Source organism: Chelmon rostratus, chromosome 10 (assembly GCF_017976325.1).
Source record: "Chelmon rostratus isolate fCheRos1 chromosome 10, fCheRos1.pri, whole genome shotgun sequence".
Classification (NCBI taxonomy): domain Eukaryota; kingdom Metazoa; phylum Chordata; class Actinopteri; order Chaetodontiformes; family Chaetodontidae; genus Chelmon; species Chelmon rostratus.
In genome coordinates this window covers 6,804,584-6,822,301 of record NC_055667.1, presented here as the reverse complement: position 1 = coordinate 6,822,301, position 17,718 = coordinate 6,804,584, and the positions used below count along the sequence as shown (strand labels likewise).

Sequence of the window (17,718 nt, the reverse complement as noted above, 5' to 3'; positions counted from 1 at the left end):
GTCTCATCACAGCAGTCATGTGCACCCTCCCATTTCATAAATCATACATGACAACACATGAGCAAGACAACGGGCAGAAAGGGTTGTTTTCTTTTCCCTCTCCATTTTTGCATCTTCCAGACAGTGACTCTGGCTGGCTGAGGAATGCGTGTTCGGGAAAACACCTGTATAATGTCAGTCAGGGCGGGTTCTCTCCAGACGCTCTGACACACTTCCATGAATACAGGTCGGCTGTGTGGTATGGAGCACACCTGGAGTGCTCAGCCAGACACTCACGTCTGCACAGTCACATGGACGCCTCCACTCTCTCCCCAAAGAATCCAGTGCAATTTCACCGCTATTTTACGTAAAATCAATAACTCTGGCGTCTCCTGTCTAAATACAAACATTGCTCTCACGTTTTCAAACACCACATCCTCCTCCTGCCTATTCCTCAAAAGTTCAGCCTCAACAGTTTACGGAAACAATTCGGAATAGACGGCTGAACCCAAACTCTACACTGGCATGGAAAAGCACTCAGAAGAAATTATGTAATCCCAACAGACTATTTATTGGAGATGCTTTTTACAAACAGTGTTCAGACTGCTGTCAGATGGGTCGACAGTACAGTACTAGCCAGTGGCTCAGTTTTGTGTAGTTGTATGTGAATTATATGTCTTGGCCCCGCCAAACAACTAGTTTGACTATTTGCCTGTAACCGTCTGTGTTTGTTGGGGTGATGGATAGGGCTAAATGCCCCTCAGGGATGCCGCAGATCTCACTGTTGGCTTAAATTAAAGGAAAAAGCGGTTTGGATAATTGAAAATCTCCAGATGTAGTCCCAGAACCTTTCAGCAGATAAACGCGCTGCTGCCTTCAGTAGAGATACTTTTGATAAATGCCTGCATGATTTCCAAGTCTTGTATCATCTTGCTTTTTAAGAGACTGCCCTTGGGTGTACTGAATGTCACTGCCAACTGTCTATAAACAATGACAACATAAGCGTGGTTGTAAAGTCGTGATGATGTTTCTTTGTGACTTGTCCCCAGTAGTGCTTTTGTTTCCTAATTGCTAATGTTCTCAACATTGACCTCACTAACTTTTATGGTCCAAGAAGTTGAGATGTTTCAGTTGAATGCTGGAAAATGTCAGTGCACTTGTTATGTAGAGAGTAAAGTTCAAGGGCTCTTCATAGGAGCGTCATTGTTTGAGTGAGATTTCATATTTAGCTTGCGGTTTAATAAACAACGGTGGAGACTCAATTAAGTGAAAAGAAACTGGTAATCTTTGCTTCACAACAGCAAAGCAGTTATTTAATTTATGATCTTTGATGAAATGTCTCTCCTCTGTCTTTTTATGTCTCCCTTTCTTCCATGTAGATGTTTCTTGAAGCTGGGGGAGTGGCAGCTTAGTCTGCAGGGCATCAACGAGAGCACCATCCCCAAGGTCCTGCAGTATTACAGCCATTCCACCGAGCACGACCGCAACTGGTACAAGGTCAGTCCTCCCCTTTCAACTCTGACCCTTCACTTCTGACTTCTCTCTGGCCGTAGTAAAATCCCAGCTGCGTCGGCAGGAGGTCGCCCTGACACTGATGTGTCTCCAGGAAAACTTAGACCCTGTTTTATTGTCCTTTAACCAAACATGCCATAACAGCTGTTTATTTAGTTCTTGTGTCTGCACAGCTGATTTATTTTGTTTATGGCTTGTTGTACTTGTTGTGCCTCTTCTGATGCATCAAAGGTATGAGGTGATGGAAGAGTTGAAAGCACCTCCTCTGTTTATTGTCCATGCCTGTGCTGCAGAAAACACAGATATCACTATTCCCACATATCCGTCTCCCCATCCCTCCTCACCAACTGCCTTCAGCTTTCAACATTTAAAAGCTGGTTGCTGAACATTGCAAAACATCAAACTCATATGTTTGGATCAGAAAAATGACTGTCTCCCCACTGGGAGACATCTGTCCCTCAGTAAACTGGAAAATGACATCATGAGCAAATGTGGAATTCATTTCCAGTCTTAGAAAATCCAGTTTCACCCAGTTTGGACCATCTCTCAACAGGCCTGGCATGCCTGGGCAGTGATGAACTTTGAGGCAGTGCTGCACTACAAGCACCAAAACCAAGGACGTGACGAGAAGAAGAAGCTGCGACACGCCAGCGGGGCAAGTGCTAATAGCGAAGCCAGCAACAGCGACAGCGAGGTCGACAGCACCGACCACAGTCCCGTGCCCTCACCGGGCCAGAAAAAGGTCAATGAGGTGAGAGTCACGGAGAGTTAAGCCATCGTCATCAGCCATTCTGTGTTTCCTCTTCTCCCAGCACCCCCAGTGCAATTAAGGCAGAAATCGTTTGTAAAGATACCTAAATGTCACAACAACACTGTCTTCTAGGGGCAAGTGGAGCATTGCTTAGCCTGACAAGATTATACTGTGACATTGCCCTTTTCCTGTCACTGGCAGAGCTTTGAAAAATTTGCTTCATTTTTGCTTCATCTTTGCTCTCTCTGGTAATGATAGATTTATAAGCAATGAACTAAATTATAGTGACTGCCTTTGCCATCCCCACATGCACTCATATACACCTACAGTACAGCATGTTCTCCAGTGTAGCTTTTTTCTGCCTTTTTTCATGCATGTGAAAGCATCTGCTGTGTGCTGTCCCTCCACAGGACCTCTCGAAGACGTTGCTCCTGTACACAGTTCCTGCCGTTCAAGGTTTCTTCCGCTCTATTTCCCTGTCCAGAGGCAATAACCTGCAGGACACACTCAGGTGAGTTAGACGACTGTATCGCACACACTGGACAAGTAGTCCAAGCAAACAAACAGCACTCATATTCATGGATTCCCAGTAGATGGTGTGTGTGGGGATAGGAGGACCCCTAGTGGTTGACTGTAACAATTAGCTGGGAAAAGATTTCGGTTTAATCTTTTTCTTTTGCTTTTCGTGCTGTTCAGGGTTCTGACTCTGTGGTTTGACTACGGTCACTGGCCTGAAGTGAACGAAGCCCTGGTGGAGGGAATCAAAACCATTCAGATAGACACCTGGCTACAGGTAATACATGACGAATTAATTAGCCAGACGGTTTGGGCAGAGTAAACCCGTGTTTGAGCGTTTATTCCATCATCTCTCTGCCTGTACAGGTGATCCCTCAGCTCATAGCTCGAATTGACACCCCTCGAGCTCTGGTGGGTCGTCTCATCCACCAGCTGCTAACAGACATTGGACGTTATCATCCGCAAGTAAGTCTGCTCACATTAGTGGTGATTTCATCATCTTGTTTTTAATGTAGTCTTACTCTTACCTCTGTGTCTAATGATCTTTGTAAATTTTAAGCATGTTTAGGCAACCTCATCTTGTGTTTTTAGTCAGGTTTAAGTTGTCCCCAAAGGTCTGGCCATTTTAGTCATATCTTAGACAAAGAAAACCATAACTATGTCAGTTTAGTTTTACTCATTGAAAACTGTCGACCTTTTCGGTAAGCCTAGTCAAGCCAAAACTAATATTTATTGTCATTTTAGTCAAAAGTATTTCACCTCAGATTTTATCTTATAATCGTCTGTTGAAAAAGACGTTTCAGTTTCAGAATGCAGCTCTGAGGAAAGTGTCAGTTCTCGTGGTCTGATGACGTTAATTAAAGGCATGCACGCAGATTCATTCTGATGCCAAATCCAATCAAATTAATTTTGATGGCAATGTGAAGGACAAATAAACACAGCATTTTTATGTCACCAGATACATCAGTTAGTAAGTTAGCTGCTCAGGTGGTGGGTACATACTAGGCTCTTGTTTATGATTGCAAGGGTACTGACTTATAGCTTGTTAGCTCGCTAGTTTTAGACTGAAGCTCCTACTGCTGCTTTCAACAAACCTGCAATCTAGCTGGAACATCAGTGCTTTGATACAGTTCGCCACACTACAGTTTCATGTCTGCATCCCCCCGGTTTTAACCGACACTTACAACGCCGACCAACCGGCACACACACACACTTCAGTGTGTAACCGACACCTTTGTATACTGACACACACACTCTCTTTCCCTCTCTCCCCCTCTCTATACAACTCTCACACAAACACAAAGACACACACACACTCACCGAGTCCTGACTGTGCTGTGTCAATATAGTCCTGATTTGCACACAGCACAGGAAGAGTATTTTTTAAAGTATGTTTATTTTAAAAATCAGTTGGTGCTGTCTTGTCATAGTCTCGTCTCAGTCATGGAAAATAAAAGTCACAAAAATATTTCATTATAGTTTTTGTTACAAAACACTAGCTCACATTGCTGCTAGCGTTCCACAATTTAAAACAGAACCAGGAGCTCATTTCTTGTGGTAACTTAGAGCGGTACTGCCAGTGATGAGTGATTGTTGGATTGTTCACCTCCAGGCTTTGATCTACCCGCTGACTGTGGCCTCCAAGTCCACCACCACAGCCCGCCACAATGCTGCTAACAAGATCCTGAAGAACATGTGTGAACACTGCAACACTCTGGTTCAGCAGGCCATCATGGTACAGAAATTTAATCATATGTCATCTATACTTATAAGGGTCATAAAGGTTTGCTCTTTTAAGGCAAAAAGGGAGCCTCTGTCAGTCAGTTTCTGCTTCTCTGTGTACAGTAACTGTGAATCAGTTAACCTCCGACAGCCTGACATGACTTATCAACTTTACAACAAAAGACCCTCCTCCTCGTCTCCTCTTCTTTCTGTCTCAGATTCAAGTTTTGTCACTGGTCCAATATCAGAGAGCAGTCTGACCTTTTCATCGTTGTTTCTCTTCATCTAGGTGAGTGAGGAGCTTATCCGAGTGGCCATCTTGTGGCACGAGATGTGGCACGAGGGCCTCGAAGAGGCATCACGCCTCTACTTTGGGGAGCGCAACGTCAAGGGCATGTTTGCTGTGCTAGAGCCTCTGCATGCCATGATGGAGAGGGGACCACAGACCCTCAAAGAGACCTCTTTTAACCAGGTGCGTATTTTCTCAGATCAGGTCTGAATTGAGAGTTTAGTCTTGTTTAGTGTAATACCACAAACTATAGCCTCTGCATGTCTCCCTTCCAACATAGATTAAAACTTACATGGCTGTTTGTTGTCTTGATGTGTGAAAAAATGACACCACAAATAAAGCTGCAGCGTTTTAATCCATTGTTTTGTCATTTAGTGGAAACTCAAATACAAATTCACAAAAGGAACATTTCTTTTCTGATGCAGTTCCTAAATATAGTTCCCAAGGAGTGAAAAAAAACATAATAAGCTTCATATTTGTACTTGATTAGATCAGTTGGTAGTAGTTTGTAGTCTTTTCTGTTAATTGGTGTCAAAAGCTTCATTAATTCACTACAATTGAAAGTTGTAAAAAAGTACAACATTAAAAAGTTGAAGAAGAGGTGAATATTTTCTAGCCTTTGTAAATGCAACTCCATATGTTTTCTGACCACAGGTGAACTGTGGATTTGTACGCTGACCTATTTTCTTTACAGCCACAAGACATACCAGTGACCCTCACTCTCTGCACACTATCAGATGTTTCCATTCAGACTGCCTTGGCAGATGTGCACTGTTAAAAACAAAATACTTACTGAAATCCCAGATTAAACAAGTTGGAACATTGATATTTAACATTCACTTTTATAATCCTACTTTGGCAAATCATTGTCATTTAATTGAATGAGTCATTGTACAGGGACAGAGCGTGTTTGTTTTACTTCGTGCTTCAGGCTTATGGCAGGGACTTGATGGAGGCTCAGGACTGGTGCAGGAAGTACATGCGCTCTGGAAACGTTAAAGACCTGACGCAGGCCTGGGACCTCTACTACCATGTATTCAGACGCATCTCCAAACAGCTGCCACAGGTGAGTGAAACTGTGGATTCGATGCATTGAATCTGTTGTACTAGTTTTTCTTATAAATCACATTCTAATAGCCACTGCAGTCTGCCTCAGGTATGTGCACAGATGTAAATGTACAATATATATTGTAGATAAACATTCTTCAAGGTAAAGAAAAGATGCAAGTATGCTTTGGTATGTTCACCAAAAGGACAAAGAGACTTAGAGTCCCTTTCAGGTACCAGTGAATCTCAACCATACAGTCTAATGTAAATCAGACAAATGCGGTTGATAAGAGTCTGCTGAAACAGCAACTCTAAGTCTCCTGGAAAATTAGAGCTGACATCCACCAGTTCTGCATTCCTGTGTCCATTCCAATCTCCTGTCAGGTGTGATGAGATATATTTTGTCTTTTATGTCCTGCCTCGTTCTTTGATCTCCTGACAGGTAAATCTATACATACTGTCTCAGTCCTGTAAAATATAAAGGAGGAGTGAGATTTAGCTGTGATTGGAAGATATTGATGGAGAAACAAGGGACTTCTTTCATTCTTCCCTCTCTGGGTGAAGTCATTGAACAAGATGCCAAAATCGGTGTTGAAAGATGTTGAAGGATGGCAGGATGTGATGAAACAAAGGGGTGATGGAAGTCAAAGAGGAATGGCAGAACATCATGGCAGAGCATCGTTCCTTTTGATATCATACAGTCAGCAGCCAGTTGATCTGCTAAATTCTGAGGAGCATTTAAATAATCTCAGGTCAAATCTGGATTCTGCAAGAGGCAGCAAATGTTCCTCTGGGTGTTTGCATGTGATAATGACCTGAACTTGTCTTTTTTTTGGTCCAGCTATTTGCTTGCACTATTAGTTGCACTATTCACACAACCGTTGTGATGAATTGCTGCTTTTGTCATTCTGTGTAAGTTCATCAGTATCTCAAAACACAGTTAAACAGCCAGAAAACAGACGGACAGCTGTTTACTTCATCATTAAACTTTGTTTTCCATATTCCAATATACTTAGTAGCTAGAAAGCTTCTATGGTCTCTTATATGCCAAACATGTGGATATGATAACATGCACATTAACATTGTCATAATGTTCTGTATACACAAATGTTCTCTTCCTGAGCACATGCAAACACTGTATGCCAGAGGCTGTATTAGCTGTTACAGTTGTGATGAACCTGTTCACCTGCATTGGTGCGCTGTTCAAAGTCAGTTTGGTAAGCCTTGGGTAAATGGCTTAAACTTAACCCACACCAGGTCTTGTCGCCTCTCGAATGAATATAAGCTGATCTCAGAGTGACATTAAAAATAGTTCCTGTCAGGAGCTCTTGCTTCACACAGCAAATGGAGACGGCAATGCTATCTGACACACAGGCATGGTCCTGCTCTCGTGGATGTGCTCCCTGCTGTGACGTTACAGTAAGCAGCATGAAATACACATCAAAATAGTAACGTGCTGGCAGCACTGCAAGTATTCCCCCTCTGGGCATTAACATATAAATAAACCCTCTCCAAGATTCATGCAAACAGCAGATCCGGCGCAGGTTGCAGCTGTGATCAAGTAACCACACATTAGCATTCAGAATTGAACTTAAAAAGCCTGAAAATAGTCAAATTTGATGCAGTTTAAATCACTCATGGTTGAACGCAGACAACCAGAAAATGCATTTATTGATGGGCATAGAGAGTGAAATGTTCCACAGTAATTTATTAAAACTTGTGTGTAAACACCTTTTTTCCAGATGAGATCTTAGCTTGGATATGAGCCAGTATCTGTATCACTCTGCATATTGGCTCAGGCGCTGTTGGCAGGAGCTTTTTGCCAGTGCAGGGTTTGTTTGTTTTTTGTTTTGTTTGTTTTAAAGCTGATTGTTTCTTCCTGTGCTACATCCCCACCTCATCAACTTTCCATGCAGCTGACCTCCCTGGAGCTGCAATATGTGTCTCCAAAGCTGCTGATGTGCCGCGACCTGGAGCTAGCTGTACCAGGCACTTATGACCCCAACCAGCCGATCATCCGCATCCAGTCCATCGCCCCCTCCCTTCAGGTCATCACCTCCAAGCAGCGCCCCCGCAAACTCACCATCATGGGTAAGATTAGGAGAAACTTGCAAAGGCCTAATGGCTCTGAACCCATTATGTTAGGAAAATAGATTAAAGAATATCTTTAGTCCAAAGTCCTATGCTTTCAGCAGGCGTGGGCCATTGCGTTAGAGAAAATTCAAGATTAATAGAAGCTCTACCCAAACAACAAACAGCTCCAAGGCCATGATTTATTTTGAATTCATCAGTCATGGCAAAGTTCTGCATGTGGATAAAACACCAGAGCAAAAAATCCTCCTTACAAAGAGAAGCAAGATCAAACCTGTGATGAAGTGAACACCTAAAATACTCCAGTTTTATAAATTCAGTGGCCAAAAAGCTAATGTCGTGAGTTTTTTTATGTCTCTGCATGGCCATGGCCAGAGGCATTATGTTTTTGGGCTGTCCGACCCTCTGTCTGTACATATGTACATCCCATCCTTGCAATATCTCTGTGTAATGTTTTGCAGAAACACTTATCTGGCCATTATTTAATACCGTAAGGTAGGACAAGAAGGGGAGGTTGTAACCATATTTCACGTTGGTCAGATACTGAATTGGTGACACTAATCTTGGGTGTCCACCTTCAAACTGTGCTGATTGTTTAGATCTTCTGTGCTGCCGGGTTGAAGATGTGTGTGAAGCATCCATGTTTTATGATTTGTACCTTCCATGCTGCAACATCCATATTTGAAGCATTGTAGTGCAGCACAAGCTCATTGGTTGTGCTGATATTGAGCTTCAGGTGATTTTTGTTGCACCATGTAATGAAGCTCTCTGTCAGTCCTCTGTGCTCCTCTTTAAAAGTAGTTTCTAAGTGAAGACGGCATGTTTTTCACTGGAATCATACATGTCAATATAGTGATATTGTCCATTTTGCCAAAAAATACACCTAATACCTTTCAATAAATTCTTGCAAAGTCGTCACTGTGTATGACTCTGGACAGACACGGATGTGAACTGCAACTTGACAGGTTGGTGGAGGCATGAGAAACGGTGCGTGCAGGCACAGATCAGTTTGTCAGGATTCCTCTAAATGCCGTCCATTGGCATTGATTTAAATACAGAAATGAATAAGTCTGACACCTTATTCCCTACTATGCTTTGTGATTTGAAGTACAACACTGAAGTGCTCCTAAAATGGCATAGCGCTATAAAGTTACCTTGTCTTGAAGCCAAACCTTCAGATGATCAATAACAAAGGGTTCACTCTACCTCATTCTTTTCCACAATGTGACACCATGTTCTGATGTGTCCTGTCAGTGTTACACAACAAACTCTGTAAAAGATGATAGCCAATAAATCAACTGACCTCTGGAGCAAGACTTCAGATTAAGACCTGCCACCCACTACCAGTTTAGATTTACTGTCAGCACTCTGTCCCCCTAGTGACACACAATACATCGCTTCCTGGGATTGTCATTAGGAGCAGACTGGGGTTGGAACAGGCACTCTGTCTTACTCATTCCCCTGAAAGTATCAGGTTACCCCATTAAAGGTAGTATGGCAATTATAGTGTCAGTGAAATCATTGTAATATGGTCTGTTGAGAACTCAGAGGACAGAATAAGATAGTGGAACAATTAGATGTGTGACATCATCAAATACATTTTCCTCTCAGAAAAGGTGACTCTGCTCCAGAGGATTGAGCTGATGTCACGGTTCATCCAGTGCATAGATACATATTTTCCACCCCACGTGATGATGATCGAGATAATGCTGTGTTCTTCTGCTGCACAAATCACAAGTGGAGCTCTTTTCCACAGCACAGTTATTTTACCACAAGTCATCATATCTGTCAGTTTGGAGTGCATTCCAAACCAAGGGTGACCATAAAGTGAGGGATTGTTGGGACAAAGCCTTCTGTAGCAGCAATGCGGTTCATATGAAATACTTTATTGCTTGCTGAAACTCACTTGACAGTGCTTTACAAGAAGGTAATGGGGGTGCAGCTGCAGAGCAGGAGGGGAGCACCCTGGAGGAACAGCCAGTCCTGCTAAATCTAACCATATAATGTCGTAACCCTTTTCGAGCAGCGAATCAATGTTGTGTTTTGTGACGCCCTCTGCAGGCAGCAACGGCCACGAGTTCATGTTCCTGCTGAAGGGCCACGAGGACCTCCGGCAGGATGAGAGAGTCATGCAGTTGTTTGGTCTGGTCAACACACTGCTGGCCAATGACCCCGCGTCCTTGCGCAAGAACCTCAGGTAGGCACAGAGGCATGTTCACACACACCCAGACTCTGAGGGACAGTACATTTCACACATGTCTTGAGCACACACACACTTTTGCAGCACTTCCCAGAAAGACAAAGAGAAAACTAATCTGTCTCACGACGGTCTAACCCCAGCTCACGCTCCCTGTTAGCAGCTGAACAATCCAACGCTTGGTGAGTTCTGCCTCACAGTGATAGGAAGAGCTGACATCAAAGGATCCAGCTCATCCAAAATGTGCAGCCAGAGTGCTAACTGGGACCAGGAAAATACAGCTCGTGACTGAAAACACTTCTTCACTGGCTGCTGGTGCAGTAAAGAATTGATTTCAAAGAATCAGAATCACTTCATTTGCTAAATGTACAATGTACACACAAATTTGACATGGTGGTACAGTAGAGCAAAAAAAGAAAGTTCAAAATTAAAAGGTTGAGTTAAAAAGTCAAAGATAGTTAAAGACAAGTATGATGTTCCTTTGAGAATAACAAAGTATTCTACGTTATACTACAACATGTTCTGTATGGCATATCTATACAAGCTAGGAAGAACACAAATCAATAATAAATATGCTGCGTTATGCTTAATTTGCAGATATTGCAAGGTCCATAGTAGGTGGCTGTACTGTCACAAAGTGTGTGCACATGTGCGTGCATGCGTGCGTGCGTGCGTGTGTGTGTGTGTGTGGAAGGCTGGTTATAGAAGCAATTTTTTATGTGTGTATGTGCTACGTGGCTGGTTTAAAGGTTACACTAGCTGTGTTTCCATTGCCCCTAGAAATGGGCAAATCCTAAATATCGCAATAAAAAAACGGTAATGGAAACACCTAAATTTCCTTTTTTTTTTAATGGAAACGCAGCTTCTGTCTGTCTGTATTCTACATGTTTTCTGTCTCATTTGTTGAATTCTTTCTTTGTTTCTTTGTAAAGCACGTGGAGTTTACCTGTGTGTGAAATGTGCTACACAAATAAAACTGACTTGACTCACAGTTGAGGAAAAAGCGAAATGATTGAAACCTTGACATGTGCGCTTGTTTGTGTTGCATTCATCAGCATTCAGCGCTACGCAGTGATCCCCCTGTCCACAAACTCAGGCCTGATTGGCTGGGTGCCCCACTGTGACACCCTGCATGCCCTCATCAGAGACTACAGAGAGAAGAAAAAGATTCTGCTCAACATCGAACATCGCATCATGCTCAGGGTGAGGAGACAATCACATCCATCAGGTTTCTACTTCCTGCATTTTCAGAACTGAAAGCAGATTTCATATTTCATCTCCTGCCTACATTTGTGTTAGTTTGCATCTTTAGCGTTTTCTCTGTTTCAGTCAGTTAACTCATTTTAGTATGTTAGACAAAAGTACTTTTGCAGAATGGATTTTAATTATGCTACACTATATTATTAAATAGGTGCATTTATGTGTAAATGAGCTTCTGTTGTCACATGTTACTCACTGTTCCAACAGTTGGTCTCATTCATGAAATGTCCGTAAATTTGTAATTTTCATGTCACACTGCCATGCTAAATACTGAATAGATTCATCAGAGATGAGGAAGCATGTGTTTTCAGTGATTATACTCATGAATACCAATCAGTCTTTAATGAAAACACATTCACAGGTTGTCAATTGTCACAAATTAAGTACATATCTCTGCCTCAAGAAGCCCAATTAGTCAAAAGAGAACACACACATAGATAATTGTTCTGAAAATTGTTCTAAAATGTCACTAGAGTAAGTGAAAGTGGCTCGGATGACACATAGGAGCAGGGAAAGAGCAGCTTAAGACCTTGAGAGGTGTTTGATTGAAAACGCCACCCTGACAAAGGCGTGATGCCAGCCAAAGAAACATCAAGGCTACAGGAGAAGCCAGGGCTGAAGTTCAAGTCTCACTGGTCCACAGCAGGACAATGAAATCATGCCCAACCATGATTCATTGGTCAACAGGATAAAAAAAACAACAGACCTTGTCAGACTGTGAGTAGACGAGCAGGGAATATCACTCCCAACCTGCCTGTCAGCTGTCCTTTTAGCACAGAACAGGGCTCATCGTCGTTAGCTGAAGATGAAAAACAGGCCTTTTGCTTTAGAAAAACTGGGCATAGTTTCAAAGATGTCTGGTAAATAGTTAGTTTCATCAGTAGTGATGAAAACTGAACTCAAAACATGACCTGTGGAATTTGTGGTCTAATGTCACTCAGATGTGAGAACAAATTGAAGCAATTAAACCATCAATGGAAATTGTCCTTTTTTCTTGTGCTGGCATGTTTTAAATGAGACTCCTTTGAGTTTATTTTCAATTTACTAATGGTGTCTCAGTTTTTAATGATGTGTTGCATTCAGTTTAAGCCTTCTATGTGGCAAGATATTAAGTTGACCAGTCAGTCATTCATAACAGGTAAGGCATTATTCTGGTTATTTTCAACTTAGTGTGCAGGGAACTCTTCTGTCCAATACATACCTGCAGGTTAAACACAGTCACCGACATCTGCACCCAAAACAGGTACTAAAGCATTTTTTTTTTAAAACAGTTAACACTATTCACCTCTCATTCACTTGCGTCTGGTATTGAAGAGAATTGAACTTGTCTAAACTTGCTGCATGGTGTTTTGGTTCACAGCTAAAGTGCGCTTCGTGTTTTTCAGATGGCCCCGGACTACGACCACCTGACGCTGATGGAGAAGGTGGAGGTGTTCGAGCACGCCGTCAACAACACGGCCGGGGATGACCTGGCCAAGCTCCTGTGGCTCAAGAGCCCCAGCTCTGAGGTGAGACGCTCTGCTTCTTTCCTTTGTCAGCACAGGGGAGGATGACCGAGTGCTTCAGCATCCATTCGCACATTTCAGTGGTTCTGGGGTCAGTTATAGAAAAGACAACAAATTCAGATTTTTCTGGACTCTGGATTGGCAGTCATGTTGGAAAGGTTTTCATTTGATTTCATTTGCAGATGAAATAGTGTGTCTCACCTTTGTAATTACTGAAGTAAATGTAGTTATAGTGAAACTGTAAATAAAACTTTTGTGTTCCCTGAAGAATCATTTTTCTGGGTTGTGTGTCCTACTTTCAGACTTAGCAGAACATAACAAACAGACCTTCAAATTGAATCCATTTGTAGGAACATTAGTACCTTGTGTGCCTGATGTTCTGCATGTTCAAGTGTCTGCAAAGATGTTTGAAGCAGCCTGCCAGAGATCTTTGTGCCATCTTCCACACTGTTCTGCTCTCATGTTGTGAACCTAAAGATGCAGATGTTGTCTGTCCTCCAGGTGTGGTTCGACAGGAGGACCAATTACACCCGCTCCCTGGCCGTGATGTCCATGGTAGGCTACATCCTGGGGCTGGGTGACAGGTGAGTTTCTCAAACAAAAGGTTGAAGTCTTGCATTGTTTTCAGTCGGCTGTTAGAATGATAATAATGACGGTTATCATCAATGAGGAGACAATGTTTCTATTCTCCAGGCATCCGTCCAACTTGATGTTAGACCGGTTAAGCGGCAAGATCCTCCACATTGACTTTGGAGACTGTTTTGAGGTAAGAGGAGACATTATCCACAGATTATTATTGTTTTATTCATCTGAGACTGACTGGAATTACAACCTGCCACCAGGTCGCCATGACCAGAGAGAAGTTCCCTGAAAAGATCCCGTTCAGACTGACGAGGATGCTGACCAACGCCATGGAGGTATGCAACTGTGCTGTCTTACACTGTGATAAATACAAAAAGAAAGTCAAAAACACAACAATCTTTTGAGTAAGGTGTTATTTTTCCAGGGTTATCCAAGTGTTAAAGTCCCCTTCATAATAAAAGCTACAAATACTCTGCTGGACTTAAACTGAATCCTGTCTGAGCTTTTTCTTCTGCCTGTGTCTCCTGTATTTTAGTCAAAATAATAATTAATCTCTCCGTGTGTGCGGTGCTTTATCGACGTGATGACTCACTCCGCCTTGTATTTAATGAGCCAAGAAGAAAAGGAATTCCAAATGAAAGCATTAATGACATAACACTCAGCATTGTGGGAGGTTTAAGCTGCATCATCTCTTAAATAACTGGAAAAGTTTAGACGTTAAAAATGTATGTAAAACTTTTTTTATTGCACAATTCAGTGATCTAAATATAAACAAAAAGGGATCCACCACTTCACTTTAAAACACCGAACTGGAACCTGCTCTTAACTACAAAGTACATCGACCTCTCTTTCAATGTACACACACGGACACTTAATCCTCTGATGTTGTAAAAGGTTTGTTTCCATCAGTAAAGTCTGCGTCTGGTTTTGCGCCAGGTGACGGGTCTGGACGGGAACTACCGGATCACCTGCCACACGGTGATGGAGGTGCTGAGGGAGCACCGGGACAGCGTCATGGCCGTGCTGGAGGCCTTCGTCTACGACCCACTGCTCAACTGGAGGCTCATGGACAGTAAGAGATCACCAGCTGGTCACATTCAGTACTTTCAGCATCGTCTCACAGAGTTTCAGTGAAAGAGCACAGACGACAGACATGATATGTTTCAGTATCACATACACACAGGAGCAACAAACACATTGTGAAGGTCAGCGCAAAGTACTCCACTTACTGTACAGTAGAAACTCTTTTCTGCAGTGGATGTGAGAGTGGAGCGGTAAATTTAATCCGACCGGGCTAAAAACTAAAGTGTTGTCTCAGTAGTAAAATGGAAATCGATTTGGCTCGTATTTTGGAGAGAAAGTGACCAGAGGCATCAAGAAGTGGTGTAGACATCAAAAGGTCTTTGGGTAAATTCAAGTCAACAAAGTGAATGAGTATCTCTGGCACACTCTCATACTGTCAAGGTAGCCTGAAGCAAGACATTTTATCCGCTACAGTAGAATACATCAGTGTTATTGAGAATGAGGGTCATTATTTTCAGCTTATATTTGAAGAAATAATAATACTGCAGGGATTTGTAGGTGTTTATTCTGATCCTTAAAAACAAAAAGTGGTTTCAAAATGTTGGAAAAATAAAGAATCTGTAGCATATATGGTCTGTTTTAAACACATCAGTTAGAAGGTCATAGTGTTTTCTACAGTTTGTAGCCATTTTCTGAATTCTCAGCTACGTGTGGTGAATGTCTCCTCTTTCAGGGACACAGATATGTCTTTAATTAGTCAATTTAGACAGTTTTTGTAAAATCAGTAATCAGAATATGAGAGCCTTAACTGATTGCAAAGAGCTTCATTTTTCTGCTTTTGAATTGATTCTGCTTCCTGTGTGACGGATGAAAAATACAACATAGAGTAGTTAAAAAAAAATAGCAGTGAACATGTTAAGAATGAAAGAAATGCTCTCACACATCTTGCCTGTTTCACTCACAGCTAACACCAAAGGCAACAAGCGTTCCCGCACAAGGACGGACTCGTACACCGCTGGACAGTCAGTGGGTGAGTCTACAAAGTACAAAGTGTGGCCACAGCTGCCTCCTGCTTTCTGTTTATTGTGAGAACGTGGTTAAAACCCGTGGCTGTGTGGCATCCTTGCAGAGGCCCTCGAGGGAATAGACCTTGGAGAGTCAACACACAAGAAACCAGGGACCACAGTGCCGGAATCCATTCACTCCTTCAGTGAGTTACCAGCTCATTCTGCTGTAGAAGCCTTTGGTGTTTCTCTGCTCGTTTTACCACAACAATACCGAGCTCTTTTGCTGTTTCTGTAAATGGTTGGTGCAACTGCTGTGCTGTTGCAAGGCAGCACTTAAGTCCATATTCCCTCAGCTACAAAGAGAGAGACAGACAGCACTTTAATTTGCTTTTTCTTAAGTTGTTAGCGGTTGATGCCAGGCTGCTTGTGTTTTCGTTTTTAGTTGGAGACGGTTTGGTACAACCTGAGGCACTCAACAAGAAAGCTATCCAGATTATCAACAGAGTGAGAGACAAACTTACAGGTAAGTTTTCCAGCACTCAAAAAGCACAAAGGGCTCTAGAGAAACATTAGCTTTTCTGCTATGATTTTATTTTCTTCCTCCACAGGTTTCTGCAAGAAATGCCGATATCTAGTTAGCATTGTTAAACTTCCTCAGGTCAAATGAGAGCTCCTTACTGTACACATCACTTTGCCAACTCAAAAAAAAAAAAAAAACACATCTTCATTGTGAAACAAGTGCACAGTAAAGGATTTAGTCACTCAATGCTTTTCAGAAAAATGCCAACTGGACTAACACATACAGGCTAACCCACGACATTTTTCTGTAGATGAAAGCTCTTAAAAATCGTAAACATACTGTGGTATCACTGATGAAAGTCCTTGAAATCACAGAGCTTGAGCAGATTGAATTTTCTGGCACAGATCCAGCGTGTTGATGTGCGTTTGTTCCCCGCAGGTCGAGACTTCTCTCACGACGAGACGCTGGATGTGCCCATTCAAGTGGAGCTCCTCATCAAGCAAGCCACGTCACACGAGAACCTGTGCCAGTGCTACATTGGATGGTCAGTGCAGCTGCTGCAGCTTTCCTTTTGTTCTCTCTCTGCGTTTGCATTTGTCATTTGAAGCAGGAAAAAACAAAAATACATGATGACCTCGTCTGCAGATCATGCTGTAGTTTTCCCACGTTTCTGTGAGACAGTCAAGGATGCTTTGCTGCACTTAAGCGAATCATTACTTTTTCTGTCTTCAGGTGTCCATTTTGGTGAAGAACCGTCTTCGGCAGCCGAGGTTACACTTGACATTCTGTCTCATCGGTTAAACAAGAAGAAGCACTCGACTCAAATATGTGTCCACTGAAAAGCGGCACAGTGCAGAGCCTTTGAGAAAGATATTTTTTGTGTTATTGTTGCAGAATGATCTGGTTTTCCAGTGGCATGTTTTAAGTCTATGAGAGAGCATCTGAAGAGCTCTGTTTTTACCTGATGATCATAATTTAACTCAAAATGCCGTCATTCCTTCAAATGACTTTCCTCACCTTTAATACCATAGTCACTAGCTAAAAGCTTTCTACAGTGGCCATATTGTAATAAGTTATTTCTTACTTCACACACCGTACGCTTCTTAGACACCAGTCCGTCGTATCATTGTGTATTAATGTGACAGTTTTCATTAATATGGTCTGCCTTTAACTAACTTAAACATTCTTTACAGTTCACTCATGACAAGCTATAAGTCAGATTTGATTTGAGATGATCATTATGTACTGTATGGGCATTTGTGTGCCATTAAACCCTGTACAGATACCGCTGTGGCTGTGCTGTGTTCATTTGACAGTACAGTTTGTATTTGGCTGAGGGGCAACAGTTGGATGTACAATTTTGCATCTTTTTTGCATCTGGTAGGTTTTCTGTTAAAAGGCATGGTCCCCCCTCCCACCTCTCCCGTTGTTTTTCATTCTAGTGCCCACAGAGGGCACTCTGACTCCTAATAAGATTCTTCTCCTCCATCTTCTCAGGAAATACTCGGGGAGAGGATGCACTCATCAGGCCAGAGGTGATAAGACCAGGCTTGATACTCCCCCAAAACCAGAACAAAAAATAGAAATGCTTTGGATTTTGAACATTTTTCTTCCAGATTGATAGAAAACGGCTCGTTCTATATTTATCCTCATCTTCAGACAACAGGGCGATGCAGTCATTTCCAGCGAAAGCAGCCCCTGAAAGAAATAAAACCAA

At 42.3% G+C, this 17,718-nt stretch overlaps 1 protein-coding gene across 1 annotated transcript in view; it reads left to right on the top strand.

The window, feature by feature from the left end:
* The window catches only part of mtor (mechanistic target of rapamycin kinase), an 82,348-nt gene extending 65,068 nt beyond the window's left edge, over positions 1-17,280 (top strand). The window contains exons 38-58 of the mRNA XM_041945081.1: positions 1,359-1,476; positions 2,045-2,242; positions 2,653-2,753; positions 2,939-3,035; positions 3,125-3,223; positions 4,371-4,493; positions 4,770-4,952; positions 5,701-5,835; positions 7,733-7,907; positions 9,969-10,104; positions 11,160-11,307; positions 12,750-12,872; positions 13,371-13,453; positions 13,563-13,635; positions 13,712-13,786; positions 14,388-14,523; positions 15,439-15,504; positions 15,604-15,684; positions 15,924-16,004; positions 16,440-16,545; positions 16,734-17,280. Coding sequence (XP_041801015.1) covers positions 1,359-1,476; positions 2,045-2,242; positions 2,653-2,753; positions 2,939-3,035; positions 3,125-3,223; positions 4,371-4,493; positions 4,770-4,952; positions 5,701-5,835; positions 7,733-7,907; positions 9,969-10,104; positions 11,160-11,307; positions 12,750-12,872; positions 13,371-13,453; positions 13,563-13,635; positions 13,712-13,786; positions 14,388-14,523; positions 15,439-15,504; positions 15,604-15,684; positions 15,924-16,004; positions 16,440-16,545; positions 16,734-16,749 — 2,353 coding nt within the window. The 3' untranslated portion in view covers positions 16,750-17,280. The remainder of the gene's footprint in view (positions 1-1,358; positions 1,477-2,044; positions 2,243-2,652; positions 2,754-2,938; positions 3,036-3,124; positions 3,224-4,370; positions 4,494-4,769; positions 4,953-5,700; positions 5,836-7,732; positions 7,908-9,968; positions 10,105-11,159; positions 11,308-12,749; positions 12,873-13,370; positions 13,454-13,562; positions 13,636-13,711; positions 13,787-14,387; positions 14,524-15,438; positions 15,505-15,603; positions 15,685-15,923; positions 16,005-16,439; positions 16,546-16,733) is intronic.
* The last annotated feature ends 438 nt before the right edge of the window (positions 17,281-17,718 follow it).